The sequence below is a fragment of the Cucurbita pepo genome, chromosome 19 (assembly GCF_057944985.1).
Source record: "Cucurbita pepo subsp. pepo isolate OVF chromosome 19, ASM5794498v1, whole genome shotgun sequence".
In the NCBI taxonomy this organism is placed as follows: domain Eukaryota; kingdom Viridiplantae; phylum Streptophyta; class Magnoliopsida; order Cucurbitales; family Cucurbitaceae; genus Cucurbita; species Cucurbita pepo.
Window position 1 is genome coordinate 1,026,796 of NC_141816.1, and position 26,368 is coordinate 1,053,163.

At 36.1% G+C, this 26,368-nt stretch overlaps 4 protein-coding genes across 7 annotated transcripts; 2 read left to right on the top strand and 2 right to left on the bottom strand.

The window, feature by feature from the left end:
* Positions 1–144: 144 nt before the first annotated feature.
* Positions 145–6,635, bottom strand: LOC111781954 (uncharacterized). 4 transcript variants are annotated; one of them, XM_087120143.1, is made up of 7 exons: positions 6,500–6,629; positions 6,199–6,322; positions 4,544–4,702; positions 4,244–4,462; positions 2,711–2,796; positions 1,120–2,623; positions 145–1,034 (listed from the first exon to the last, which is right to left on the bottom strand). In XM_087120143.1, the coding sequence occupies exons 4-7, from the start codon at positions 4,395–4,397 to the stop codon at positions 340–342; spliced, it is 2,439 nt and encodes an 812-aa protein (XP_086976269.1). In that variant the 5' UTR covers positions 4,398–4,462; positions 4,544–4,702; positions 6,199–6,322; positions 6,500–6,629; the 3' UTR covers positions 145–339. The 4 variants fall into 4 exon arrangements, with proteins under 4 accessions (XP_086976269.1, XP_023518467.2, XP_023518466.2 ...); XM_023662699.2 differs by lacking the exon at positions 6,199–6,322; XM_023662698.2 differs by lacking the exons at positions 4,544–4,702; positions 6,199–6,322 and having other exon boundaries at positions 6,500–6,635.
* A 1,264-nt stretch (positions 6,636–7,899) lies between these two features.
* VPS20.1 (SNF7 family protein) lies at positions 7,900–13,500 on the top strand. Its single transcript, XM_023663170.2, has 6 exons — positions 7,900–8,262; positions 10,740–10,892; positions 11,115–11,267; positions 12,712–12,795; positions 13,082–13,232; positions 13,319–13,500. The coding sequence occupies exons 1-6, from the start codon at positions 8,161–8,163 to the stop codon at positions 13,342–13,344; spliced, it is 669 nt and encodes a 222-aa protein (XP_023518938.2). The 5' UTR covers positions 7,900–8,160; the 3' UTR covers positions 13,345–13,500.
* A 764-nt stretch (positions 13,501–14,264) lies between these two features.
* LOC111781928 (RNA polymerase II transcriptional coactivator KIWI) lies at positions 14,265–16,635 on the top strand. Its single transcript, XM_023662665.2, has 4 exons — positions 14,265–14,460; positions 14,539–14,644; positions 16,210–16,232; positions 16,331–16,635. Exons 1-4 carry the CDS (start codon positions 14,344–14,346, stop codon positions 16,388–16,390), a joined length of 306 nt encoding a protein of 101 aa, XP_023518433.1. The 5' UTR covers positions 14,265–14,343; the 3' UTR covers positions 16,391–16,635.
* PAD4 (alpha/beta-Hydrolases superfamily protein) lies at positions 16,577–20,633 on the bottom strand. The gene is made up of 4 exons (XM_023662663.2): positions 20,547–20,633; positions 20,118–20,448; positions 17,604–18,323; positions 16,577–17,518 (listed from the first exon to the last, which is right to left on the bottom strand). The coding sequence occupies exons 1-4, from the start codon at positions 20,564–20,566 to the stop codon at positions 16,766–16,768; spliced, it is 1,824 nt and encodes a 607-aa protein (XP_023518431.2). The 5' UTR covers positions 20,567–20,633; the 3' UTR covers positions 16,577–16,765.
* Positions 20,634–26,368: the final 5,735 nt, after the last annotated feature.

A 26,368-nucleotide genomic window follows, 5' to 3' on the forward strand; every position in this document is an offset into this window, starting at 1 on the left:
CAACGCATATCCCGAGACCTTAGAGAGTAGCCCGCTCAACCCCACCTCCTCTCACAACCTCGGTTCTCTTTTCTGAAACCTACATTTCACATGAACCGGGGTAGGAACAGAGGTAGACCTGCAAAACTTTAGTGATTGTTTTTACACATCAAAACAAGAGCATTCCAAGTTCTACAAGGAATCATCTTTGAAGATGTTCATCATGTAAGCAACTATAATAATAACTCATGTTTACAAAGGAACAAATAATGAATTAATGTTATAATTATGTACACAGACATGGACATTGCCACTATACAGTATCAACAACAACTACCCACAACAATCCTACCAACGAGGTTACAAAAAGTACGAACGAGCTCGATAAGCAGTTGACAACCTCAGTACTTCATCTAAAAGATCATCAAGAATCAAATCCTCCAACTCGAGAGCTACGTACTCCGATTCGGATTCGAGGTTCATCCAATCATCGCCTTTTCGTAAATCTCTCTCCACAACATCGTCCAAAAACTGGTCTAGTTCGGGTCCTAAGCATAGGTACCACGCAACTTTTTCTCGGACCTCATCGAGAACGTATAGTCCAAGTGGCATTGGACGGAGTTGACTTTTCGAGGAGAACGTTTTGAGGAAACAAATGAATGATTTTTCAAATACATTATGTAATGTCTCATAAACTAAATCAATCATAAGCTGATGATCAGAATCTTGATCAACCTTCTCCCAAGAGCGTTCGAGTTCGAATCTTTTGTAAGAGTGAGCCTCCTCTCCTCCTCCCTCGAACATCGAAGAACCGAGCGGTCGGTTTATTGCGTGATCGGTTTCGATAAGGCTGGTGAGCTGAAGAATGTACCTCATATAGTCGAAGTCACCGTTATTGATTCGATCGGGTTCGGAATGCAGAAGGAAAGATAGAGAAATCTTTTCAGTATCATCAATTATCTCATGATTCACAACGGTTTCAAAAGGTGGTAAAGCTTCTACGCTCGCCTCGGTAAATTGGTCGTTGGATGGTTCGAGTTCGTTTACAATGCAACCTGACACGGTTCAACCAAACGCGTTTTTACATAAGCTTCATAAAAGAGAACAGCATTAGTAGAACAAGATTGAATAGCTGTTTACCTTCTAAATCGAAGAGCTCTTGTTCTTGTTCTTGTTCATCAGCAGCCTCGTCGACATCTTGAATTTCCAACAGATGACGTTTACTGTCTGAAACATCTAGGCAAGGCATTTGCTTCCGAAGCTCAGCTGTCTCGTCATTTTCGACCTCGTTTACGCTACCTAAATGATCAACAGCTATGTTATCATCACCTTGTTCTAACACACTCGAAGCACCAGGCAACGGTTGAGATATCTCTACGTTCAACCGATGAGCTGGATTCTCGTCTCTTCGAACGTTATTACTGAAATGTACCACACCCCTTTTCGGTTTTTCGGGTCGAGAAACACCATGAGGAGGCTCAGTAAATAATGTATAAAAGAGATTAATATCTGGCATAGAAAGATTCCTTCCGATCGACTTTACAGGCGTCTCTCTAATCGGAATCTTATTGAACTTTTCCTCTCTGTTTCTATTGAAACCATAATCGGACAGTTGAGAACATCTTTCCAGTGAAGCAGTTCCTGTCTTGGTTTGAACTTCCTTATCAAGATTATCACTCTCAGAACTAGCAGCCTCACTATAGCCTCTAAAACCCGAGCCATCTTCGCTTGCAGTCATTTCTGATCTTTCCCGAGCCTCATTTCTGTCGTGAAGTTCATGTCGAGAACGATCTGTGGTCGGTGTTCGTTTACCTGGTTTCTGGTTATTTCCCTTCTTCCTATCCTTGATAGAGTGCCGTATTTTCTTCCTAATAAAGTTGAAACGCTTGATAACCAATTGATTCCACCCGACATACTTTAGTCCACGGTTCGAACCCAAAGAAAACGAGCTCGGTTGCTGTCGATGGCTCGAATAACTATTAGAGTCACAAGGTGTCACATCTTCATTCATAGAAGAATCAGATTCAACCATCTTTGATGGTTGAGGGGCAGACTTTTTCCCTTTTGGAAACGACTCGGTCAGCTTGTGTTGGAGTGAACTAAGCTTTTTGAATCCCTTTCGAGCTAAACCAGGAGCGGGAAAGGACCGTGATTTCGCTAGACTTGCAGACGACTTCGTATTTTTCGGGGTTCGGGGCGTGTGGCTATCGAATGAACCTTGTAACAATTCAGCAAATATTATTCTATTTGCCTTGAATACCTCTTCCCCATCATCATCTTCCTTACTTTTCTTTACTTCTTCATTACATTTTTCTGTACAAGATGTCAACTTCATATCAATTTTTCTCTGAACAAAGTAATCAATATCCATGGCATTCAAAGAATTGCTCTTCAGCCCATTTGCTACTAATTTCATGCCACTTTTTGGCTGAGGACTGACTCGGCTGCTACCCGTGCTGCCTTCTGGAGAACAACACGAAGACTCGAAATGATGAATCGAGTGTGTTCGACTCAACCTTCGTTGCGAATTGGAGCTCAACTTCCAGTCTTCTATGCTTTCTTCCTCTGATGTCTCTTTAGTCATCACTTCACTTACCTGAGCTGCTCCAGATCTTCTGTTATAAGGGCAACTCTGTGCAGTACACTGATAAAAGTATGATACATTCAGAACTTACTAATACTATCTTACGTTAATGTTTCATTATCTCTGATAATGCTAAGATGACCTTACAAATTGAGGCGTGTTGTTATCGTTCATTTGTTCCGGCACTTCCGTGCCGTGGTGGCTGTACGGAGTCGATTTCGAACCTCCCTTGCCTGCATATGAGGTTTGAAGTAGCACTTAAAATACTTGGAAAGGGAAAATGAAATCAGATGAACTATATCGATACGAGAAATAGGATGCTGTTGGCTCCGTTGCCATAGCTATATCGACACGAGAAACGGGATGCTGTTGGCCCAGTTACCATAGCTATATTGACATGAAAGATAGGATGCTGTTGGCTCAGTTGTCATAGCTATATTGACACGAGAAACGGGATGCTGTTGGCCCAGTTACCATAGCTATATTGACACGAAAGATAGGATGCTGTTGGCTCAGTTGTCATAGCTATATCGACACGAGAAATAGGATGCTGTTGGCTCGCTGTTGGCTCTGTTGCCATAGCTATATCGACACGAAAACTAGGATGCTATTGGCCCAGTTTCCATAGCTATATCGACATGCAAACTAGGATGCTGTTGGCCCAGTTGCCATAGCTATATCGACACTAAAACTAGGATGCTGTGCTCAGTTGCCAAAGCTATATCGACACGAAAACTAGGATGCTGTGCTCAGTTGCCAAAGCTATATCGACACGAAAACTAGGATCCTGTGGCTCAGTTGCCATAGCTATATCGACACAAAAACTAGGATCCTGTTGGCTCAGTTGCCATAGCTATATCGACACGAGAAATAGGATGCTGTTGGCCCAGTTGCTATAGCTATATTGACACGAAAAATAGAATGTTGTTGGCCCAGTTGCCATAGCTACATCGACACAAAAAATAGAATGTTGTTGGGATGCTCTTGGCCCAGTTGCCATAGCTATATCGACCCGAAAACTAGGATGTTGTTGCCCAGTTGCCATAGCTATATCGACATGAAAACTAGGATGCTGTTGACCTAGTCGCCATAGCTATATCGACACAAAAACTAGGATGCTGTTGGCCTAGTCGCCATAGCTATATCGACACGAAAACTAGGATGCTGTTGGCCCAGTTGCCATAGCTATATCGACACGAAAACTAGGATATTGTTGGCTCAGTTGCCATAGCTATATCGACACGAAAACTAGGATGCTGTTGGCCTAGTCGCCATAGCTATATCGACACGAAAACTAGGATGCTGTTGGCCCAGTTGCCATAGCTATATCGACACGAAAACTAGGATGCTGTTTGCCTAGTCGCCATAGCTATATCGACACGAAAACTAGGATGCTGTTGGCCCAGTTGCCATAGCTATATCGACACGAAAACTAGGATCCTGTTGGCTCAGTTGCCATAGCTATATCAACACGAAAACCAGCTTCAACCAGTTTTCCCATCCCGTCTCTGCTTAAATCCTATCGATCCCCTCTAACAGCTAATAGTTGCACGATATCTAAACCGTTTTAACCAGAAAGTTAGAACTAGACTATACAAATCAAATGAATGATGCCAGTTTAGTGATTGAGAACAAAATATAGAAGCAATAGGCTAAAGTTCTTCATGTGCTCAAACTTACTTCTTGAATGCTTTCTGTAAGGAAGCATCTTTTTAACATTATGCCAAGGATGGTGATCAATGGCCTGAAATATGTTCCAGAAGCAGCCCGGAATGTTTCGGTTAAACGGCAGATTCGAGTCCTGGCGCCGTGCGTGCTTTTCCATTTTAAACATGATGAGACGTTTTCCTCCAAGCTCTCTACACACAGCTGCTTCTGTTTGCTATCATTCTTTATGAACTGAACATGATGTGGGGAAGCTTTTTTAGATAAGACATACAATACCATATTACAACAAGACTCGAAAACGGATATCTTAACTGTATTTTGAAAGCTTTTTGCTCGAGTTTCGAACACGAAAAACAGACATGAAAAGTATCAGGTCGACTCGAATACTCGAACAATCACGATCGAGGACGGTACAGATTGGTCTATATTTCAACAATGATGATCCTCTAAAGTCCAGTCAGAAAGTTCAATCTTGTAAAAACATCAATAGATTTTTCAGAAGAAAGAACAAAACACAAAAAGAAACGTTACAGCAGAGCTCCCCCAAAAGAAACTCTCACAAGACAATATATTGATGCAGCTGAGACAAGTTAAAGCACCCTCAATAGTTATCATAGTATTTAAGAACAACCAAAAAGGGGGGACGGTTTTAAAATCTTAAATAGTACGAGCAATGTAACAGCCCAAGCCCAAGCCCACCGTTAGTAAATGTTACGTATCGCATCAGTCTCACGGTTTTACAATGTGTCTACTAGGGAGAGGTTTCTACACCCTTAGAAGAAATGTTTAGATCCCCTCTCTAACCGACGTGAGATCTCACAATCCACCCCCCTTAGGAGCCAGCGTCCTTGTTGGCACACAGCTCGGTGCCTGGCACTGATACCATTTCTAATAGCCTAGACCCACCGCTAGTAGATATTGTCCGCTTTAGCCCATTACGTATCGCCATTAGTCTCACGATTTTAAGATGCGTCTACTAGGGAAAGGTTTCCACATTCTTATAAGGAACGCTTTGTTTCCCTCTCCAACCGATGTGGGATCTCACAATCCACCCTCCTTGGGGTCCAACGTCTTCACTGGCACACCGCCCGACGTCTGGCTCTAATACCATTTCTAACGGCCCAGACCCACTGCTAGTAGATATTGTCCACTTTGGCCCATTACGTATCGCGTCAGCCTCATGGTTTTATGATGCGTCTACTAGGGAAAGGTTTACATATCTTTATAAGGAATGTTTCGTTCCCCTCTCCAACCAATGTGGGGTCTCACAATCCACCCCCCCGGGAACCAGTGTCCTCGTTGGCACACCGCTCAATATCTGGCTCTGATACCATTTTTAACAGCCCAAGCCCACCGCTAGTGTCCGCTTTGTGAGATCCCACATCAGTTGGAGAGAGGAACAAAACATTCCTTATAAGGGTGCAGAAACCTCTTCTTAGCAGACACATTTTAAAACCGTGAGACTAACGATAATACGTCACAGGCCAAAGCGGACAATATTTGCTAGCGGTGGGCTTATGCTGTTAAAACTGGTATCAAAGCCAAACATCGGGCGGTGTGCTAGCAAGGACGCTGGCCCCCAATAAGGTGGATTGTGAGATCCCACATTGGTTGGAGAGGGGAACGAAACATTCCTTATAACGGTGTGGAAACCTCTCCCTAGTATACGCGTTTTAAAACCATGATGTTTACAGCTATACGTAACGGACCAAAACATACAATATTTGCTAGCAGTGGGCGGAAAGAGACGAGACGGGGCTTTCTTTCTTTCAGAGGCTAAGAGAGTTTCACAGGCTAGATAGATTCAGAAAGAGGCATCTCCAGGAGATGAGATAGAACACAACAAGTTTCAAAAGCTAACAATCCACACCCACATAAACATATAAGAAGCTAAGAAACTAGCTGGGTATGGCTTAATGAACAAGACATGATTTGAGAAGAACCAAAAGGAATCGCCATTGTTTTACCACAACAGTTTGATACATTTTCACAAGGCGATGATATCATTTCAGAACACAGGGGAAGCGATGGTATCATTTGATGGGTATCTTCGCCTGGTCCAAACTCCATAGCCACGACCTCAGGGCAGAGCTTCATAAGATGAACACTAAAGAACTTAAACCCCTTTTCCTAGAAATCATAACCCCAAAAGCATTTTGTTCTTGTTCTTCTTCAACCCACCCCAAGTTTGATATTAGGAACACAAATCAATGATCTGAGAACTTCCAAATTTGTCGCAAAACAGAAATTTGTCTATATTTTGTTTACCTTTTTGGTTGGTTGTCGTTTGACCTGAATCCAGAGGCTAAGACCTTCAGCTTCAAAGCTTTCCATGAGTTTCTTGGCAGCCAAACAACTGTATGTTCCTCCGTTATTCTAGGAAAGAACATGTTTTTTTCTTCTCCACATTAAAAATACCTTTTTTATTTTATTTCCACAACTGGTCTTTTTTGTTTATTTATTTTTTAAAAATAGAAGTATTTAGTGTTAAGAATTATGGATCTCCACAATCCTAGGATATTGTCCATTTTAAGCATAAACTTTCATACTTTGCTTTAGATTTCCCGAAAATGCCTCATACCAATGGAGATAGCTTATAAACTCCCGACAACTTACATTAACCTCACTCTAATACCAGACTGTTGACACATAATTCTTTGTCGAAAACATTCGCAAAGAGAATACAAGACACTTTGTACAATGCTACTACTTTGTATTGCTTGGAATGAAAACGTAGGTAAGGTGGAGGGTTATTTATACGAGAGCTTACCCAATCCTAAAAAAATACCTAAATTAATTTACTAAAATAAATATATAATGGGCTTATACAATAATTGGACTTGACTCTATTGAACTAGTGATAATATTTTAATATTTAGTACTTTACTAATCTCGAAAAATGTTGAGCCGGTATTGATTTTCAAAATTAATGTTGATTATGAACGTGAATCATTAGTATCGATGTTAGTTCAATATTAGAATTTTGATTATTTGTTACAAAATTATAATTGTTTGTGGAAATAAAATGGAGGGATAATTCATTAAGATCGTATCAGCTATTGTATGTCCAACGTCTATTTTTTTTACTGTAATTCATGGTTTTCTCGTTTGATAGTCATTTTTCTTTTAAAAATTAAGCGTTTTTTTTTATGATAGTTTTAAAAATTAAAAAGTTTAGAATATTTGTTAAGAATGAGAAATAGAAATAGAATTGGGATAGAAAGTATGATCTGGTTTACCAGTTTGAACTAATACCTACAAATAGGAAAAAAAAATATATAACTAATAGGTTAATCAAATCTATACTAACAACTTCCAAAAATATCTGAGATATATTCTAACTAATTATTAAAATATATTTCTAAAATATCCTCCTAATAATATTAAAAAATTAAAATTAACTGAAAAAAAAAAAAAATCGGAAGAATAAAAAAAAACGTATTTTAAATTTATTTATAAAATCATATACTCAAAATTAAGTATTTTTTTTCTTATAAAACGTTCCAAAGTTATATTTTAAAATATATATTTTTAATATTTTTAATATTATTTTTAAAGTATTTTTATTAAGGTAGTTTTTTAATTTTTTTTTTTAAACAAAATACAAAATTAAAATTGATATTTTATATACTTTTTAGGGAAAAAAAACAATAAAAAACTAACTCGCCCCCATCTTAGTCCCTAACACGCGATTCGAGTCCGAGTTAGCAAGTTCTTGTTGGTTGGTTGTTCTTCCTAAAACCAAAATTCCCTTTTCTTCTCTCAATCTTCAGCTGATCACTCGGGTGATTCTTCATCCGTCAAAGGAATCGAACACGAAGAATGAGGGATTGACGGATCTGTGCTGGTCAATCTCTCTGCTAAGACAATCAATCATAGTCCCCAAGTTGAACAAATCAAGTGATCGGTGTTCCAACTGAGAGACGTAGATGGGTAATTTGTTCGTCAAGAAGCCGAAAGTCACCGATGTTGATAAAGCGATTCTTTCTCTCAAGACGCAGAGGCGCAAACTCGGTCAATATCAACAGCAGGTTTTCAATTCATTCATTCCCTATTCATTTTTTTTTTTTTAAATTTCTTCTTCTTCTCGGGAAGAAGTGTTGTTTTCTGATTAATTTGATTCTGTGGTTGGATTTTTGAAATTGGATTGAATAGAACTAAATATGTTTTCAGAAATTGCTTCTGGTGGTAAAATGTCTGTTAGATCCTAACTTCAGCATTATTAAGTGGGAGTTATATGGTAGTTTAGACCCTTGGTGTATATTCTAGTTCTGCAATTACGATATTTCTCTGTGGAAAATACTGTTGATTAAGTAGCTCAATGGTGATTTGAAAATTATTGAAATGCACTAACCTATAAAAGTTGCAACTGTATAATTCTTGGAAATTCTACATAGATCTGAGATTTATTTCTGATGATCTGTTTTCTTGTTAGTGAAGTTTTGTGCTCAAAGTACGGGAGAAATGTTATATAATCTCTGACCGTGTGAATGAGTAGAATCATTCATTGTTGGTCTCTGCATGTACTTGTTGGAATTGGTGCAGATGTCAGGCCCATGTTTGGTCTCTGTTGCCAAGATTTTCTTTGTCACTATTATTTTTCTGCTCTTTTGAGCTGGAGCCCTTTATTGTGATTGGGTAGTTTGTTTTGTTTTTGGCTGCATCATACTTGGACTTTTCACTTTCTGTAATTGCTCTTGTGGGTTATTTATTTTTAGTTTCATTCATGAAAGTTGGTTTCCTTATTAAAAAAAAGAAGAAGAAAAACTATGAACCATGAGATTGGATAGCCTGTTTGATAGTGTGATTGCCGGTTGTTCACCATTTAAAACTTAAAAGTAGCTTCCTATAAGTTTAATTAAGTTAAACTTAATTAGCGTGACATTTTATGCTTTTTAATGGAGTATATTTAGTGTATTATATCAAATTTACATATATTAAAAAAAAAAAAAAAAAAAAAAAAGAAAAGAATGTGCCCCCATTGTGTCCATCTATATTTTAAAAATTGATGTATCGCCGTGTTCTGTCCATGTCCGTGCTTCTTAGTTTCCGGGCATCACGATTTTAAAAACACCTTTACAACGAATGTTTCGTTCCCCTCTCCAACTGATGTGGGATCGCACAATCCACCCTCTTTGGGGGCTTAGCGTCTTCGCTGGCACACCGCCTGATGTTTGGGTCTGATACCATTTGTAACAGCCCAAACCCACTACTAGCAGATATTGTCCTCTTTGGGCTTTCCCTTTCGGGTTTTTAAAACGCATCTGCTAGGGAGAGGTTTCCACACCCTTATAAAGGGTGTTTCGTTCTTCTCCCCAACCGATGTGGGATGTCACAATCCACCCCCCTTCAAGGCTTACGCGTCTACTAGGGAGAGGTTTCCACACCTTTATAAAGGGTGTTTTGTTCTCCTTTCCAACCGATGTGGGATCTCACAGATGTGAAGTAGAGTCTTTGTTTCAAAGTTTTCATTTGTTTCATTAATTGTTTCTTATCTTAGGTGTTTATTTATTTTTTTTTCTCTTAGAAAGTTTCTCTCTTTTGTTGTATGTTCGGCAACTTCTCTCGTTCTTTGTGTCACAACTCAACGACACCTCATTTCTTTTTGTTTATAGCTAATACTCTGAATTTTCAAACGTCTAGAACTAATGGATGCTTTGATTGGAATGGCAGTGCAAGCATAGTATGAAATTACTAATTGATTATTTAAATTTTAATAGAATGGAAAGATCATCGTACATTTTTACTTCTTTTCATGTATAAAATATTCACGTTTCATGTTTAGACATCGTATAACTATTTTCCTTGACAAATTATTGCTATATATAATTTATTTGTTCATTTATTTATGTGCATCTCAGTTCCCTTAGATGATGCTTTTTGTCGCCTCTCATCTTGAGGTGAGAGAGGCTTGTCACTTTGGTATGTGTTTTGATATGCGTCTTATACTTTAAAAACAAAAATGGGGATCAAACACATTTAAGTCTCATTAATACGTTTATGAAATTCTTTCTAAATAGCCATGGAACTTTAATGATATCTCATCAAATTAATGCATTCTTTTTCAGAAGTGCTTGTGAGCCTTGAAGATATCTCCTTTTATGATGTTCCAACTTCTAAGTCTATTAAAAAATTCTCCTGAAAGTTCATCTCTCATAAGCATTTATGATTTCCCATACTTTTGAATGCTGTCGTAAACGACTCTTTAATTATCTGACTTCAATTTATCCTTTATGACTTCAATTTATCATTTATGAGTATTAATTAAACAATATTTTGAGTCATCTATGAACCATGGAATTGGTTTATGCCTGACCACTAATAATCATAAAGAAAAGTTGCAATTTAACCTGGGCGTAAGACCCAAAACTTACAAAATATCTCTAGAAAAGGTCAGATATTACACAAGATGACTTCTTTACGGGTTCATTTCATAGGAATGCAAGTGTATTTTACTTTGAAAATTGAATAATAATTTTTTGTCTCTCCGTGACTTTTTATCCCCTAGCTTGATGCTGTCATTGAAGCAGAAAAGAACGCTGCAAGAGAGTTAGTTCGTCAAAAGAAAAAGGATCGAGCCTTATTAGCTTTGAAGAAGAAAAAGGCACAAGAAGAATTATTAAAGCAAGTTGATGCCTGGCTGATAAATGTTGAGCAACAAGTGAGTTCTGTTAACTGAAAATTTTGTACTTTTTGTTTCTATTCAAAGTAATGGTTGCCTTAGATCTTAAAATCAATATTTTGATGGTTGCAATAGCCAGGTTTGGTTTTCTGGTTCAACATTAACAATTAAATTTTCTCCTTCGCTATTTGTTTTCCATGTTTAAAAACTCTTTGTAGTTTAGAAATTTTTGTTCGTACCTTGATATAATTGTTGGCTTAGTTGTCAGATATTGAATTGGCCAGCAAACAAAAGGCTGTTTTTGAAAGTTTAAAGGCTGGGAATAATGCGATCAAAGCTATACAAAGTGAAATTAATATAGAAGATGTCCAAAAGCTGATGGATGATACTGCTGAAGCCAAGGCATATCAGGATGTAAGTTCTTTAATTTTCAATTCATATCCTTCAATTTATCAAGTAATTGTAAATATGCCACTATTGACATGTGATATGTATCCCTACTGGTATTACTATAAGCACTAGTTTTCCTTTCATTCCACGGTCCATGCATACACTTTTGCTCTCAATTAATTCAAATGTTGTTGTCAAAAACATTGATAAGCACCCATGTTACCCCCACCCATGGCCCTGAGTTACCTTTTGAGTAGGGTCTGAATAAGTGATGGCCCACACAAGCTTTGTCGTGCCTTGAAAATCCATGTGTATTCATTTTTTCTCAACATGTCCTTTCCTTCTTTCTTAACTAGTATGAGTTTCAGTGGCTCATCGCGGTTTCCAAATGCGTTTAGGTCTCTAAGTTAGGAAGGAGCCCAATCTTCTTCCCTTGCTCTGATCTTCCTTTGATGTTGCTGCTTCTATCGTTGTGGTCACATCAATGCTATTGGTTATATCCTATTTGGTGCCCACAATCAATCTTTTTTAAGCCTGGCATGTTTCCTTCATTTGTCTTGACTGAGACAATTCCAATGTTCTCATCACCTCAACCTCCATCACAATCTGGGGACCTTCTTCTTTCTTAGCTTTTTGTGACAACAATTTATAATTCTGTGGACCTTTTCTATTTTATTAAGCATGTATTTCTTTTTTTTAGTTTTTCGATGTAATCTTGCATCTGGCCTCAGGCCTAGACTTTGGGGATATCAAAGATTATCTTTATTAATGTGAGATCTCACGTCGGTCGGAGAGGGGAACGAAGGATTCCTTATTGGGGTGTGGAAACCTCTCCCTAGCAGACGCGTTTTAAAAACCGTGAGGCCGATGGCAATATGTAACGGACCAAAGTGGACAATATATGCTAGCGGTGGGCTTGGAGTGTTACAAGTGTATCAAAGCTAGACACTGGGCGGTGTGCCAGCGAGGACGCTGGCCCCCAAGGAGAGTGGATTGTGAGATCTCACATTGGTTGGAGAGGGGAACGAAGCATTCCTTATAAGGGTGTGGAAACCTCCCCTAGCAGACGCGTTTTAAAAACTATGAGGCTGACGGCAATACGTAACGGGCCAAAGCGAACAATATCTGCTAGCGGTAGGCTTGGTATATTACAATTAAGCTCATTGAAGAATCAAATATGCGCTCTTCGAGTAGATGCAGAGACCGTAGGCCTTTGCCAAGGGTTGCCCCTTGGAAGCTATTTTATTAAGCATACATTGGATCCTAGAGTGAGCATGCTCCTTAGTTTGACCATTTTTTTTTATGAGAACTCCGTTATAAACTGTTTGATCTTGCCATTTCAGAAACCCTACAGAGAAAATGCTTAATTACTCAAAATTCTTGTTTTGCTGGGCTCTCTTAACCTATTATACCTAATTCGAAGTAGACCAGCATGATTTGAGCTTAAATTTTGTTTCTATTTTTGAAGGAAATCAATGCCATCTTAGGAGAGAAATTATCAGAAGAAGACGAGGAGCAAATCTTAGCAGAATTTGAGAGCTTAGAAGCTCAGGTATTGTGTGTTTTATTGTCTTTTTCATTATTACTTTTCATCTTGCATGATAGGAACCCATATAAGATACAAACTCCTAAGATTGATAGTTGTGGCTGCTCCCGATTGCCTTTTACAATACTATCTCAAGGCGATCTTGATATGAACTACCTCTTGTGGAGTGATTCGAATCACGAGTTCAGAAACGAGTTTTCTTTATTTTTAATCTTGATCATCAAGATAATCCGTTCCAAAACTTTTCCTTGGGTTGATTCCATAACAAACCTCTTATCGACTTTTTTCTCAGCTCACCGTTGAAGATCTACCCGAGATCCCAACGTCTAAAGAAAATGGCGAAAGGTTGGATCTCCCCGATGTACCGACCAAAAAACCTGTTGCAGCCGCCGTGGAAGAAGATGCTGAAATTGTTCCATCTGATGCTGCCACAAAGAGAAGAGGTCTCTTTCTCTCTCTCTCTTTTTCTCTACTCTCTCTCTTTTACATCCACTGGTTTCATAATACATCAAATTTTGTTGGATTGCAGCTATGGAAGAACCGTTGGCAGCATAAGTGTTTGAAGTAGTGGTGAAGTGGTTTGAGCTGAGAATCTGTTCTTTGATGATGTTGTGAATTCTTAGTAATGCTCAGAATGGCTTCATTTACCAATATATGATGTTGTACAGACACCTCCTCATGCACGTATATAAATTGTTCTTCTTTCTGCTTTGGATTGTGTTGTCTAAATGCTTGTTTTTTCTTTCCCTTTCTTTCTTGGATTAAGTTTTCAATTAAATTATATTATTTTAAGTAAGGTTGATATGATCCTTTGCAATATTATGTGTATTTTTTTTTTTTCCTTGTATTGTATTTGAGATTGGAGTTGTCTCGACAACGATCGGAGAAATTATCGAGAGAGACTGCCTCGTTGTAGTGTTGTGATTCTTCCACGATCATGGTCGATACTTAGAAGACTCTTGAAAACCAAAAACATTATGAAATCTCTTTCAAGATGTAAACACATTAGTCTAGCCCTCGAGACATTTATGCTATGAGATTGTATCTCGATTGGAGAGGAGAATTAAACATTCCTTAAGAATGTGGAAACTTCTCCTTAGCAGATGCGTTTTAAAAATCGTGAAGCTGGTGACAATACGTAATGGGTAAAAGTGGACAATATCTACTAAAGGTGGGTTTGAGCTATTATAAATGGTATCAGAGTCAAAACATTGAGTGTTGTGTTAATAAAGACGTTGGCTTCGAAGGGGGTGGCTCACATCGGTTGAGACATTTCTTATAAAGAGTATGAAAACCTTTCTCGAAAACACGTTTTATAATTTGTGAGGCCAGCGTTGGACAACGTCGGTTAGCAATGAGCTTGAACTGTTGCATTAAATATTTGAAATATATTTTTGAGTTATTTATTTATTTATTAATTTAACTTTTTTTTTTGAAGATGGAAAGTTGATATATTTTGTTGAGTTCCACGCCATTTGTTTTGCGCTCATTTGCAGTTGCGAAGTGTTGAAGAGCACAGTCGGTCGCAAAATTACAGCGAAAAAGGAGGAAGAGATGTCTGCAAGAGGCAAGCGAAAGGACGATGAAGACCACGCATCCGAGGGAGATGCTCCTCCGAAGAAGACATTTAAGAAAGATTCCGACGAAACCGACGAAATCGTCGTCTGCGAGGTTTTTCATTTCTCTTCCTCCTTCTGTTCTTAGTGTCTTTTCCTTGCTTTCAACACTTCAAATGTTTTTGAAATGTAGATTTCGAAGAACCGTAGAGTTATGGTGAGGAACTGGCAAGGAAAGATTGTGGTGGATATTCGTGAGTTTTATGTCAAAGATGGAAAGGAAATGCCTGGAAAAAAAGGTTCATCTCATCATCGTCTTCTTTTCTCTTTCTCTCTTTCTTTCGCAGTTGATGAATTCGACTTTCGGTTTGGATTTCTAGTTTGCGGCTTTTCTAGGGTTCATGTTCCACTTTGTGATTTTTATCGTCTTCCGTTTCAGTAGCATTTGCCTGGATTTTATTTATTTATTTATTATTTTTTCTTACGTTTTTTTTATTTTTTTATTTTTCTTTCTACAATTTGAGATAGATGTTAGGGAAATGATCGAAAACTGCATCTATGACTTCACTATGGGGTGTTTGGTTCAAAGTGAGGAGGAATTTTGTTTTGGATGTTTGCATGTAAGCTTATGAAGTTTGGTGTATCTATATTTCATTTTATAGAAAATTTCTTTCTTTGGCTTCTGTTATGGAAAAACTTAGTGAGGTTTCAAAATTATTTTGTTTAAAATTTTGTTTTGCTAATACTTTTCTTATGTAGTTTATGTAAATAGTTTGTTGGGAACATTTAGGGAAGAACGAATATGAAGAGGATGAAAGAATAGATATTAAAGAGCTGGGTGAAGGATTTGAAGGAAAAAAGTACGGAGGGTGAAGAAGAGACTTGAGCGTGTTCAAATTTGCTGGAAACATATCATTGTTGTAACAAGACGTCAATTTCACGATGATTGATACAATTTTAAGGAACCTTAAGGAAGTTTATGCATGAAGATTGCATATTTAGTCCTCTCATAGTGGCCAAAGCTTTCCTGAGAGGGGTAGTCAAGGAGGAGTTAGAGGAACTTTATAAGATATAGATGAAGGGTGGAGGATAGTGGGGGCTTTCTCACCCAAGTATGAGAGGTGGGACGCTGGAAAACACGGTTTGGTCAAAGTAATGCCATGCTATGAGGGATGCGTTAAGCTTCATGAATACCTTTGATGTTATGACAAGAAGAGATTTTATGAATATGTTAGATTGCTTGGAGGCTGTTATAAAACTATTGTGGCTTCTCCCCTTTGAAACTGAGATTGTGTATCCTAAAGAAGGAAGCTTTGTCGTTCAAATAGTTGTAAATCAATCATCAAGATTGTTAGTTGGTAGAGTGAGGAGTGCCCATGGAGGTTTTTGAACATAAGCAACTACTAATTTCTAGGTGGTTTGTTTGGGTAGAATAACTGGTGTTGAAACTTCAATTGAAGCAGTAGTAGAAGGTTGGCCAAACAAGTTTTTTCACAATTCATGCTGATAACATGGGGTTTTAAATGAGAGATAATTTTGTTGTTGAAGATTAGTTAAACAAGTTGCTGTTGGAGGAGAAGGTGAAACGTCTCGGTTTTGAAGAAGAAGAGAATGAGTTGTTTAAAAATAAATACTTTGCTAATTTGATTGAAGATGTTGGAAGAGGAAAAGTCATATGTTTATGAGCTTGTATGGAAAATGAAGTTCAAGTGTGTTCTCCTAATGGAATGTTTGGAAGCTCTTGGTTTCATTTTTTTTTTCATAAATGTTAACTTACCATGATCTATATTATTGACATGACGTTGCATATAATACTGCAAATGTAGAAGTTGAGTATGTCTTTTGATTTTCTTTTTGTTTACAGGCATCTCGCTATCCTTGGATCAGGTGTTGTGCACTTCTACTTTCCTAAAATTTTCAATTTTCAATTCTGTTATTAAAAAGAATTAACTTTTCTATTCTCTTTAATCGTCGTCTTTCTGCAGTGGAACGTTCTTCGAAATCACGTAGAAGAAATCGACAAAGCTGTTAATGAAAATTCGTGAGGAAATTAAATCAGGCATCTTTTGTTGATATTAGTAGTAACTGAATCACTCTGTAGGGCTATTCGACTTTATGAGGACGGAAATATGACCTTTTGTACAGCTAATGGGCTTGTTTTTGTGGGCATGAAGACCAAAGAGCAGGTATTAGCATTTATATCTACATTAACTGCATCACTTAGATTGACATTTTGATATTGTAGACCAGAAACATGATATTATAATATATTTTATGGCATCACTGACAATATTACTTTTCTCAATTAGTAGATAATTGAGTATCAAGTTAACATTTTCTAGATTTAGAGATCCTTAGTCCAAGGTGCTAACTACTTAAAGAGTTAGAACTTTTCTGCCGTAAAATTAAGTACCTAATCATTACATATTTAGCTTCAATGCTCTCAGTTCTTGAGCCCACAAAGTGTAGCTTGAGTTCTTTGCAACCACATCCTTAGAAACCTCCTTTCTTTCAACCAATCCTCTGGCATACCTTTCAAAGTTCTCCAGACTTCTCCAGACTGGAGCCAACTTTCTCACATCTCCTTCACGTTTAATAATCTCAAGCATGTCTTTGGCTTCCTCCAACCTTGCCCAAAAGCATGAATCTTGAGTCAGACCTGCGTATTTTGTCCTCTGAGTATTCCCTTCGTCTGCAGCGTCGCTCCCTCTCCACCATTTGTCGAAAATCTCGTATCTTCTGTCTCTTCCATGCTTTAAGTAATGCCCATGAGCAATGTGCTTGCCACGGCAGTAATATTCTGCTATGTCTAATGGCTCTACTAGGAGTTTGTAGAAATGCGAAGCATTGATCCACTTTGCTCTTAAGTTGAAATCTGGAGGAAGCTCATTGTTCTCCCACATGTCGATCACTCGGTTCCAGAACGTCGCAAGCTTGTGTCTGTTCATGTTCACTTTAGCATGTTTTACTGAAGTATTTACTTGCTTGAAACAATCATAGTACCCCAATTGGTCACCCGCTTCATCACAATAGGCTTTATACCATTCTATCTCAGCTCTGTAAGGCGTAATCTTAGATAAACTTACAGCCAGTTTCGCTGCGTTCAAGTTCGGCGTTTGTCCCATTCTCCTGGCCGTCCTCAAGCTATTTTCAGCCATTCGAGCCACTTCATCCTGCAATTTTGAAATACTAAGTTTTCTTCTACTCACAAACCTATAAGTTCTGTTATAAGAAAGGGAAGTTGAGAACTTTTATTACTTGGAAAGGTATTCCTGAGGACTGCAATGCTAGAGCCAGCCCTGCTTCATAGCTCGAATTAGGAAGACGCTCGGAGGTGAAGTTTTTCCTCTCCATGTGTTGAACTCCAACTTTTTTTACATAATCTCCATAGTTAAGATGATCCTCAATGCTCATGTTTGGAACACTTGTTTTGAGCAACAAATAGAGCATCTTCAGAACTGATATAGCATTGTCCAAACAAATTGCCCCATTTCCTGAGCAAAAGAAGAAGTTCCCAAATGGCCAAAACTGACTTCGTATCGACTCCTCTTCCGAGTTAGATATCGTGTTAGAGTGATCCAATACAACCCGAAAGAGCTCGTCTTTCTCTTTATCTGACAGTTGGGTAGCAAGCTTCCCAAACTGCGGAGAGGCCACCGACAAATGCCAGTATCTAAGAAGAACATGGAGCTGGGAAGAGAGGGAGGAGGAAAGCGGAGTAGAGAGAAGCCTCGGCATAATGTCGTGGTTTGAGACGACATGACAGAAGTTGCCACACCATCGTTCTCTAAGAATAGCTCTCGAAAGCGACTCGTTACCGATCAACGGGGAGCCAAAAGTGATGCATAACAAAGGGTGGTGCGTGGTTTTGGAATGAAAGAGAGAGAGCAGCCAAAGGGTACATAGAGAGGCTGCTGCCCCTCCAAGTGAATGACCTGTAATCACTATTGACTTACTTTTCTCCATTACTTTTGTCATCTGCAATATATAAGATCGCAAAGAAAAAGAAAAAGAAAATAATTACTATGTTTTTAATTATTAATATCGAAATTATTTACTTATTATTATTAAAAAGATCATTAAAAAAAAAAAAAAGATTATATTTAAAAAAAAAAGAAAAAAAAAAAAAAGAATCATACAATTATTAAAACAAAAAGTCAACATCCACTTGATTGAAGAATGGCTCAAATGTCCCTATCTCACTTAGTTTCCTTTAAATCTCCATCTCTTTTCCATTCAATTTAATTAAAAGAAAAAAAAAAATCAGTTCACACTACCTTTTGCAATCAATCATTGATTTCTTTCTTAATCAAGCTTCGTCGTGCTCTAAGGAGAAAGTGGGAGAATGAAACACGAACATAGTTTACATATGTGTCGATTTGTATAGAAAATTTAGTAGTTAATATATGAACATGTGTATCTGAAAATAACCGACACTAGAAATCTAGAAATTTGATAAGAATTTGTATTATTTCGTAAAGAAATTATTATTTTAGACTTTAAATATTTAGATTTATTTTATTTTGGTTCTTTATTTTTATATTATTTTTTAGAAGTAATTTGAGAGATTTACAAAAAAAAAAAAAAAAAAAAAAAAAAAAAAAAAAACTATTGAAGGCTATTTTGTGAGCCTCATTTTATGACACAATTATATATTATTTTTTATATCATTAATGATTTGTCCTTTTTCTCCCTCTTCAACCCTTCTTTAAATTAGTTTTGCAGTCAATGGTCAATCTAAAAAATAAAGATGAAGCTTTGAATATTTGGTGAAGATGTTTGAAATAAAGAACCATATGTCATCCATTAACGAAATTGAAATCATTATCAAATTATATTAAAAAAAAATTAGGAGGGTATACCGATGTTTGAAAATCATTTGAACCAACCCGATCAGATTGGTTGGGTTGATGACCAAACAACTCGAATAGAATTCACAGCCTAATCTAATCCAACCCTTTATTTCGAGTTTGGTTGTTTTTTTTTAATTATTTTAAAAAAATTATTTATTTAGAATAATGCTAAATAAATAACTAAAATTTTATAAAATTCAAATATCAAACATTCACAAGTCACAACATATCATTAACCTCGGTTACAATTTTAATTTTCATAATAATCTTTAGAACATAGGGTAGGGTAGGATAGGGTAGGGTAGGGTAGAGTTGGATTGTAATCCTATTTTCAGGTAAGTGGGGTTGACCCGACCAAAAAATGTCAATCCAATTATCCTAATTTTTGGTTTTCCAAAATCTAACCCAATCCGAATAGTCCAAGTTAGTCGAGTTTTTAGACCATTCCGTTAAAAGAAACCTTACATTTGTTTAATTGAAAAAAACAAAAAAACATAAAAAAAAAAAAAAAAAAAAACAAATTCTCCCATTTTTCCATTCAAAGTTTTAAGTAATATTTGGTGAATTTAAAATACTATTTAAATTTTATTACATTTTAGCGCTTCCATTATTATTACTATTATTTTATTATAAAACTAACCTTTATGGTTATTTTTTTAAAAAATTTCTAAGAAATTTCGTCCTATAAATTTTTAAAATAGGTTCATATTGTATTGAAAAAAAATATATATATATATATTATTATTATTTTAAATAATTAGCTGAACCAAAAAATAAAAATAGAAAAAATATATATCTAAAAAGAATGAAAAATAAGAAATAATTAAAAAAAAAAAAAAGACCAAATTCAAAATTACCTAAAAAATTATTACTTTTTGGGTTAAAATTGTATATATAGAGAGAGAGAGAGAGATTGAACCTTTTCGGAAAGATTCTGATGAGTAAAAATACTCATAAAGATTTTGAGGATGCCGGAATCCGCCATGGCCGGTGCCCGGAGCTCTTCACGGTGGCGATTCAACGGCCAAAACAGCTTCTCAACGTCACCTTCCAACGCCACTAACTCTCTTCCGCCGCCAGAGCCCGGCAGAATTTGGACCGCGGAGAAGGCAACAAAAGCCACATCTCCAATAACCTCCACCGAGAAAGTCTCCGGCGCGGCGGCGTTGGCGGCGGCGCAGAGCGTCCATGACTGCAGAAGCAGAGGACTGGAACCCAAAAGCGCCGCCATAATTTCACAACTCTCGAATCTGCACAGCAAAAAAGAAGAATTTGGGGTCGCCGGAAATTGAAAAAATTGAAAAATTAAATAAAAATAAATAAATTAAATTGAGAAATTGTGAATTACGTTGAAGATTCGGACTCCATGGATGAACTTCAAGGTTTAGTCTGCTCTCTCTCTCTCTCTCTCTCTAGAAAAATGAAATTGGGTGGAAATATGGTGCGAGTATTGAAGCTTTCTTTCTTATATACTCCTAATTTTTTAATAAATTCATTTTTTTAATTAAAAAAATATAAATTATGCCGATATTTTAAGTAACGTGTCCGATTGAGCTATGTTCATGATGACATACATTTTTTAATCCGATGGTTACAATTAGTATATATATCTTAATCAGTTGAGTTAGGTTTTGTTTACCTAATTGAGTTATGCTCAGTAAATTTATAAGTAATGTTCGGGTTGACTTGATTGTTTTAATTAAAAAAATATAAATTATGTCGATATTTTCGATAACGTGGCGAATTGAGCTATGTTCATGATAACATACATTTTTTAATTTAATGGTTACAATTAGTATATATATCTTAATCAGTTGAGTTATGTTCATGTTTACATAATTGAGTTATGCTCAGTAATGTTCGGGTTGACTTGATTGTTTTAATTAAAAAAAATATTTATTATGCTGATATTTTCGGGAATGTGGCGAATTGAGCTATGTTTATGATGACATACATTTTTTAATTTAATGGTTACAATTAGTATATATATCTTAATTAGTTAAGTTATGTTCTGTTTACATAATTGAGTTATGCTCTGTAAATTTACAAGTAATGCTCAGGTTGACTTGATTGTTTTAATTAAAAAAATATAAATTATGCTGATATTTTCGATAACTTGGCAAATTGTTTTTTAATTTAATGGTTACAATTAGTATATATATCTTAATTAGTTGAGTTATGTTCATGTTTACATAATTGAGTTATGCCGGTAAATTTACAAGTAATGTTCAGGTTGACTTGATTGTTTTAATTAAAAAAATATAAATTATGCTGATATTTGTGGTAATGTGACGAATTGAGCTATGTTCATGATGACATACATTTTTTAATTTAATTGTTACAATTAGTATATATATCTTAATCAGTTGAGCTATGTTCTGTTTACCTAATTGAGTTATGCTCAGTAAATTTATAAGTAATGTTCAGGTTGACCTGATTGTTTTAATTAAAAAAATATAAATTATGTCGATATTTTTGGGAATAGAGTAGATTGAGCTATGTTCATGATGACATACATATTTTAATTTAATTGTTACAATTAGTATATATATCTTAATCAGTTGAGTTAAGTTCATGTTTACATAATTGAATTATGCTCAGTAAATTTACGAGTAATGTTCAAGTTGACTGTTTTAATTAAAAAAATATAAATTATGCCGATATTTTCGGGAACAGGGTGGATTGAGCTATGTTCATGATGACATACATTTTTTTATTTAATGGTTACAATTAGTATATATATGTATATATCTAATTGAGTCATGCTCATGTTTACATAATTGAGTCATGCTTAGTAAATTTACAAGTTATGTTCAGGTTGACCTGATTGAAGGTATATGTTTTAACTAGTTGAGTTATGCTTATGTTGATTTTTGCTAAATTAATAAAAATATTTTAGATCAGCGGGTTTCGTCTTCTTTGCTCAATTTCCTCGGGGTTTTTTTTTTCACTCTCTCTTGCTATTTCCGTTTCGTCTCGAACCATCTTACGATGATGGCTAATATATTTCATCATTTGCCACTCGCTTTGATGAACCTCCTCTCGTTGGTTCGTGACAACAAAGAGCTTTATACGCAACGGTAGTCGTGGAAATAGAGAGGAGAAACCATACCTAAACCTCAATGGAGCACGAGGGGAGGGGAAGATCGAATGCTTATCGAAAATTAAAATAATAATAGCAACAACGTACCCTAATTTCACAGTGCTCGTATTTCAGCAAAAATATAAAAAAGAGAAAAAAAAAAAAACCGTTTTTTAAAACGACATTTCAGATGAAAAACCGTTACTACTTATTTGATTATCTTATTTTTCTCTTCAAATTACATAAATCTCCGTCTTATAATAGAGTTTAGAATTTAAATCGAAGAAAAGAATAATTAATATTTGATGTTGATATTATTATTTTATAGTAAGAAATTGATGATATTTTGTTCATAGTTTCAATCATATAGTTTGAATTAAACATCCATTAAATCACTAAATTCATTTTCTGTCACATGCTATAAAAACAAAATTAGCCGTATTACTTTCAATTTTTCAACCCAACATTTTTGAATCAAATCTAAGCTCCAAACTATGTATCATAAAATAATTTTAGAACATATATCATATTTTCAAGACATACAGTTTCGTTTAACAACACATATATCATATTATTTTTATATTACCTGTGATATCCCACATTGGTTGGGGATGAGAACGAAACACCATTTGTGAAAATCTTTTCCGAGCAGATACGTTTTAAACTCTTGAGGAGAAGCCCAAAGAAAGAAGACAATATTTGCTAGCGGTGGAGCCTGGTCTGTTTCAAATGGTATCAAAGTCAAGCACCGAGCGATGTGCCAGTGAGGAGGCTACACCCGAGGCTGTTCCCCAAAATGGTGTGCCAGTAAGGACGCTGGGCCCCGAAGGGGGTGGATTTGGTGGTGGTCCTACATCGAAAAAGAAACGAGTGCCAGCGAGGATGTTGGGCCCTGAAGGGGTGAATTTAAAACCTTAAGGAGAAGCCCACGAAACACCCTTTATGAAGTCGATCGTAGGCAAAATAATTTGTCTTTTGGTGTAGGAGACAGGTGAACGTGCGTGGAATAAGTAAAGATAACGTCAATAATTCACATTTCAAATTACTACCATGAGAGTGTAGTGAGGTTTGGGTTTGAAAATTTTGTACTTATTTGTTTTCCTTTCAAATCGTTCGTTTTTCGTTCTTTCATTCACGATCAAATAATTGGTTTTAGTTCTTATCCTAGTTTCATATTCTCGAGTTCCTTGTTAGATACTTAAAAAATATGATCGAATTGTTACTACGTGCGTATCATCGAAGCAGTTCTAAAGAAAAAAACCCATTAAACGAAAAACTCTCTCTAAGTTACTTCAAAACTTAGTTCGATCGTGAGGATAATCGTAAAAATATCGATTTTTTTTTTTTTTTTTTTTTTTTTGGTGGAATAATATCCCCATTCCCCAATATTACGAAAATCCAATCCGTGAATGAAGAATGATCGTCGGAGAGGTCATGCTGATAAGTCGAATTTCTAAATTCTTATTTTTCGTCAAATTGCACCCACCTTGTTAAAATGTTTTGAATTTTTCGTCGGAGAGGTCATCTGTATGGTTGATCTCATGTTAACTCGCTCTCTTCTTTAATCCCTCTTTTTGGTTACCAATAACAAGGGACGTGTATGCTCTGTGACCCTTGTACGTGTCATGTTTTATGATTGTCTGACGTGTGTTACGTTATATTTATGCTATGATATAAGTTACGTCATGATACAGTTATGCTATGTTATAAGTTATACAATGAGATTATTATGCTATGTTTTGAAACTATGATGCACGAACCTTCATATGCCACACCATGTAAACTGTGTAAACATGTTCACTCTATGCCTATAAGATATTGATAAGTCATCTATGTCCATCATGAAAGAAATGACTAGTACTACGTATGTTTGTCTCATACGGATGCTATGTCATGAAAATAATGTAGATATGACATCATTTAAAACTATGGAGACCTATTCCCATGAAAGAATAGGCGGGGCTTATATACAAACCGACTTGTAGGTCCATACTCGCACGTATGAACCATATGTAGAACAGTAAATACACATCAAATTAACTCGCTCGGGATATCCACCTAAAGAATATAGACTGATATGATAGGTCTCACTCATGATTGTATCTGCTTGCATCTAACCCCAATAGCGGGGTTACTTACTAAGTGTTTCTCAAAATACTCAAGCCATGTGCTACTTTGACGATGACATCGCAATTCGAGACCATGATACATGCATAGGGTAATTATATTTATTTTCTTAGACTTACGTTAGAATATAGTTTTTTTTTTTTTTTTTTTTTTTTTTTTTTTTTTTTTTTTACCTATAATGTTTATTTATTTCATTTAGTATTTCGTTGTGTCGTTTTAAGGATGTTTTTGAACATGTAAGTCCATGACAGTGTTTTAAGATGAAATTTATGTTTTATGAAGTTTAAACACTTATTTCCGCACAAAATAATTACGTTACGATGACGGTACAGTGTTTTAAGATGAAATTTATGTTTTTTGAAGTTTAAACACTTATTTCCGCGCAAAATAATTACGTTACGATGACGGTACAGTGTTTTAAGATCAAATTTATGTTTTATGAAGTTTAAACATTCCGCACAAAATAATTACGTTACGACGACGGTAGCGACTCTAATAGGGTTTTGTGTATATTAAAGAAAACATAACCTAAGCCCATTTTGATTTTAATTGTGGGCTTTCCATGTGAAAGTGAAAACAACCTTAACAAATCTCTTCCTTTTTACTATTTGGGAGTGAACAAAGCTCTAACGTAGAACCATGTGTAGGGTTTGTATCTTTCGTTGACATTGTCAGGTTACTTACTCATTGCTTTTAAGAGTGAAGATTATCCGCACAGATCAACACCGAGTCCTTCCAGCATATTTTGTCTTCACTCACATGTATTATACGAAAATTCTTAAGAGGTCACCCAACATATAATTGCTCAAAGCAAAACACGCTTACTTTTAAAGTTACAATGATCGAGCTACCGAAAAACAAGATGTACCTTCTTTTTCGGTAGCTCAATCATAAAAGCTCAAAAATTAAGCCTCAAAATATTAACGGTATCAGTAATAATATATATTTTTTTAATTTTTTTTAAAAGTTCAAAGGTATTTTTTTTAAAGTTTCATCAAAACCCTACTAAACAGAGCGTTTAAAGCTCACGGTTCTAGAAAAAAGCGACCAAAAGCGGTTGAGGTCGAGGGCACGAAATTTTGGTAGTTAGTATTCCCCATGATGAACACATACAAAAGAGGGACAAAGCCAAATAGAAAGAAGATAAAGACATATATGATGTTATATCCTATGGTTCACACAATATTATATATTATTATTATTATCATAATGTGACTAAATAGTGCATAGAAAGCATCCATTCATCACTACTATTTTGATTTTATCCCATATGGTTGGTCCACAAGTGAATACCTTTTAACATAAACCCTAACTTTCACGTGAATTTTCAAGATATCTGGGGTCGTGATTATTATTGGAATGTCGAGTTCTGGTTTCCTTCGGGGAAATACCCGTTTGAGAGGACGAGTCATGTATATAGGTCGGATAGTTTAGCCGGTTAAGACGTAAAGGTATGAATTATAATATTTTTGGAAATAAAGAACTACCGAGACTGAAGGAGCTCAAGGTGGAAATAGTTCTAAGCCAAACGAGCTCTAGGAAAGCTTTTGGACTGGGTTCAACCTCTTTCGGTCTAACTTCTGAGGAGGAACGGAAATCCTCTTTCAATTCCAATCTTACAAAGGAAATTCTAAAATCTACGTCGTAACACTTTTCTCCGTTATGACTTAAACATTGAAGTGTGTGGGGTAAGTATTGTGCTCGTGTGTTATTCTTTATTTTGTAGGTCTCCTCTTTTTCGTACCGAACAAATTTTTCTGTTGGAACATGTGCTAGTTAGATGATACCCTTTGTCGGAATTTGTGCTTTAATCGTCGTTATTGTGAAAAAAAATGGAAGTGTTCTACTTTTGCAAATCAAAATCGAGAAAGTGAAAATCATGTTAGGTGATACCCTTATGAACACGTAAAATTGTAAGATTGATAGAGTCAAGCTTGAATGATTCTAAGCACGGAACACGA

What these genes read in the sequence shown, in the direction of transcription:
- LOC111781928 (XM_023662665.2), top strand. Translation starts at nt 14,344, where the DNA reads ATGTCTGCAAGAGGCAAGCGAAAGGACGATGAAGACCACGCATCCGAG. An exon ending in GGAAATGCCTGGAAAAAAAG is followed by an intron (nt 14,645 to 16,209) that starts GTTCATCTCATC and finishes TTTTGTTTACAG; the next exon opens with GCATCTCGCTATCCTTGGAT. An exon ending in TCTCGCTATCCTTGGATCAG is followed by an intron (nt 16,233 to 16,330) that starts GTGTTGTGCACT and finishes GTCTTTCTGCAG; the next exon opens with TGGAACGTTCTTCGAAATCA.
- PAD4 (XM_023662663.2), bottom strand. Translation starts at nt 20,566, where the DNA reads ATGGAGTCCGAATCTTCAAC. An exon ending in ATGGAGTCCGAATCTTCAAC is followed by an intron (nt 20,449 to 20,546) that starts GTAATTCACAAT and finishes TTTGCTGTGCAG; the next exon opens with ATTCGAGAGTTGTGAAATTA. An exon ending in CCTCAGGAATACCTTTCCAA is followed by an intron (nt 17,519 to 17,603) that starts GTAATAAAAGTT and finishes TCAAAATTGCAG; the next exon opens with GATGAAGTGGCTCGAATGGC.
- VPS20.1 (XM_023663170.2), top strand. Translation starts at nt 8,161, where the DNA reads ATGGGTAATTTGTTCGTCAAGAAGCCGAAAGTCACCGATGTTGATAAA. An exon ending in TGATAAATGTTGAGCAACAA is followed by an intron (nt 10,893 to 11,114) that starts GTGAGTTCTGTT and finishes TTGTTGGCTTAG; the next exon opens with TTGTCAGATATTGAATTGGC. An exon ending in TTGAGAGCTTAGAAGCTCAG is followed by an intron (nt 12,796 to 13,081) that starts GTATTGTGTGTT and finishes CTTTTTTCTCAG; the next exon opens with CTCACCGTTGAAGATCTACC.
- LOC111781954 (XM_023662698.2), bottom strand. Translation starts at nt 4,397, where the DNA reads ATGTTTAAAATGGAAAAGCACGCACGGCGCCAGGACTCGAATCTGCCG. An exon ending in TTACAGAAAGCATTCAAGAA is followed by an intron (nt 2,797 to 4,243) that starts GTAAGTTTGAGC and finishes CCTCATATGCAG; the next exon opens with GCAAGGGAGGTTCGAAATCG. An exon ending in ATAACAACACGCCTCAATTT is followed by an intron (nt 2,624 to 2,710) that starts GTAAGGTCATCT and finishes TACTTTTATCAG; the next exon opens with TGTACTGCACAGAGTTGCCC.